This window comes from Bidens hawaiensis, unplaced genomic scaffold (genome assembly GCF_021521415.1).
Source record: "Bidens hawaiensis isolate Kalapana, Puna unplaced genomic scaffold, B.hawaiensis_p1.1 tig00064113_1, whole genome shotgun sequence".
In the NCBI taxonomy this organism is placed as follows: Eukaryota; Viridiplantae; Streptophyta; class Magnoliopsida; order Asterales; family Asteraceae; genus Bidens; species Bidens hawaiensis.
This window is the reverse complement of record NW_027501472.1, coordinates 32,970-35,589: the sequence shown is the minus strand read 5'-3', so window position 1 is coordinate 35,589 and position 2,620 is coordinate 32,970. Positions and strand designations below refer to the sequence as shown.

General features: G+C 38.8%; 1 protein-coding gene across 1 annotated transcript; it reads left to right on the top strand.

Moving 5' to 3' along the window:
- The first annotated feature begins 416 nt into the window (after nucleotides 1-416).
- LOC143604175 (stellacyanin-like) lies at nucleotides 417-1,146 on the top strand. Its single transcript, XM_077080736.1, has 2 exons — nucleotides 417-535; nucleotides 666-1,146. Exons 1-2 carry the CDS (start codon nucleotides 453-455, stop codon nucleotides 1,069-1,071), a joined length of 489 nt encoding a protein of 162 aa, XP_076936851.1. The 5' UTR covers nucleotides 417-452; the 3' UTR covers nucleotides 1,072-1,146.
- Nucleotides 1,147-2,620: the final 1,474 nt, after the last annotated feature.

Genomic DNA, 2,620 nt, shown 5'->3' with positions numbered 1-2,620 from the left:
TTTATTATAGTAACTAAACTAAAAAACAAAATTCACTAATTAATACGGTGCCGTTAAGAGGGCTAATAGACCACTTACGGCACCAAACTTCTTTTTTAAGAAATATGTAATTTCAAAGGTTTAAGAAGAAAAAATATATAAAAATTCCTTAATATTAATGTTAATCATTTTCTTTATTTAAACCTAAACATAGGCCAAACCAATAAAGCCAAAGACTTTAACGTGGAACATGGAGTGGGAAAACACGGCCAATAAAGCCGCGCCAAATTCCACAACTACTACAATTTTGACTTTTCACACGTCATCATACGTCAACATAACGTACTCATTCAACAAACATTCAAACCTGCATTCCTATAAATGCTTACCCATAATTCACTTCATCCTCACCAATCCCAATAAATATCTTAAGAGAGAGAAAGCGGGCGACCTGAGAACTTAACACAAAACAAATGGCATCATCGAAGATAATGATGATGGTGGCGGTTATCGCCATCGTATCGGTTTGCGTGCCATCCACCGTGGCACAAACCAGGTAACTTTTGGATATTAAATAATTCAAATAATTTTTTTACTTTTTTCATTTATAATTAAATAAAGTTTACCAGAGTACCGTCCCCTTTATCATAAAACAATAAAGTTAACTCGATTTACTAAAATAACAGTCACACAGTCGGAGACACCTTCGGTTGGAATGTTACGAATGACGGAAGCGTCACTTACACCAATTGGGCTGCCCGACAAACTTTCGCCGTCGGTGATACTCTTGTTTTCAATTTCACTACTGGATTCCACGACGTGGCCGAAGTTTCACAAGCCGCATTCGGGCCATGCACCATCACCAATCCCATCTCTAATGATCCCAATGGTCCTGCCACCATCACCTTGAGTACAGCCGGTAACCACTACTATATATGCACCTTTGGAAGGCATTGCAGCCTTGGTCAGAAACTATCCATCACTGTTGCTGCATCCAACTCCACCACTCCATCGCCAGCAAACAGTGCATCATCTTTCTCTGCAGTGGTACCCATCACTTTCTTGGCGGCTGCTTTAGCTTTCTTCCACTAGATCACTTTTGATTGGTTGTAGTTTTTTTGTGTTGCATTTTTATTTTTTGTGGTAATAAAAAAGTTTGATTGGATATTTTTGATTGGTGTAATAAAAATGTTTGGTTTGCATTTAATAGGTTTATTTAAGAAAAAATAATACAGTTCTTTTTTCAATATAGTGTAGTTGAAGGAAATTTGGGTTTCTTAATGTAAACCCAAGTTCATATCTCACTTAAAATATTTTGGGGAGTGATATGGGTGGCTCAACTAAGGAACATTGGGATCTTTGTGATCTTAGAGAGAATCGGGTTTTACCACAAGTGGGCCTTTGAACGGGTGGGTTTTCTCCGGAACTGGACATAACTTGGAGACGTTTAAGGGCTCCGTAAGACTGGGTTAGGCCAGCTGGCGGTGACCTTTTACCATCGGGTCACCCTGTACGAAGTATTTAGACATTCTATATTTGTTGGCTGTTAAAAAAGAAAAAGAAAATATAATATAAAGAAACCCTGAGAAGTGAAAAAAATATATTATACAGAATCTTTGAGATTACATTTGAATTGTGACCTCATTGTTTATTGTTTCTTGGATTATGACATCTTGTTTAATTTAGACTAACTAAATAAATGGTTTCTTTGTACCGACAATCCTTCAACTAACAAAAATTTACATAATAGGTCTTACACCAAGACCGTGTGTTCTGGGCCTTTTGAAGCACCATAGCGCCTCATGATCCCTGGGGCGTCATGGGGTAATTTTTTTTTCTGTCTTTGGCGTTATGTAAAAAACGTCCTGGATTTTTTGATCAATAAAGTAGCCTTACGTTGACCGTTCCAAATATTTGTGGGTAGCGATCGAAATTAGATGAGACGAGGAGAGAATTTAAGATGAAGCTGACCAGATTTTTTGAAGATGGAGAGAGGGCGACCTGCAATTATGCAAATGTCTGAGTGAAGAAGAAGGCATAACCTTAGAGGTGCACAAATTGAGTTTTTATAATACCCGGTTCTGAGTATAGAATCGGGTTTGGGTATGATCGGGTATTGGCAATAACCGGGTGGGTTTGGGTCCGGATAATCTCTAACAAACCATACCCTATGCACCGGGTTCGGGTCAGGTATAGAACCAAGTATTTTAAAACCGGGTATTTGAATACTCTATTTTCAGATATTGAAAAAACCCTATTTTAGGGTTTTTTTGGGCTTTTTCCTGGGTATAGATTGAGTGTATTAAAGGGCTACACTTTTTTGGGTATTTTACGGGTAATTTCGGGTATTTGAAAAATCTGGTTTCGCTATTGGAAAAACGCGGTTTCGGGTATGGAACCGGTTCCGGTTTTCGTGTATTGCCGGGAACAAATAAGGTCCCGTTCCCGGGTACTGGTTTTGGTACTTAAGTGCACATCCTATCCGTATCCTACAGATAGGATCAATTCCGGGTTTTTTCAGGTGGTTTCGAGCAGTGGTGGCCCGTGGGCTGTGCAGGTTAGGCCAATGCACAGGGCCCAGAAATTTTAGGGGCCCAAAAGAAATCAACTGCAAATATTAATACATAAGTTATAAGCAAAC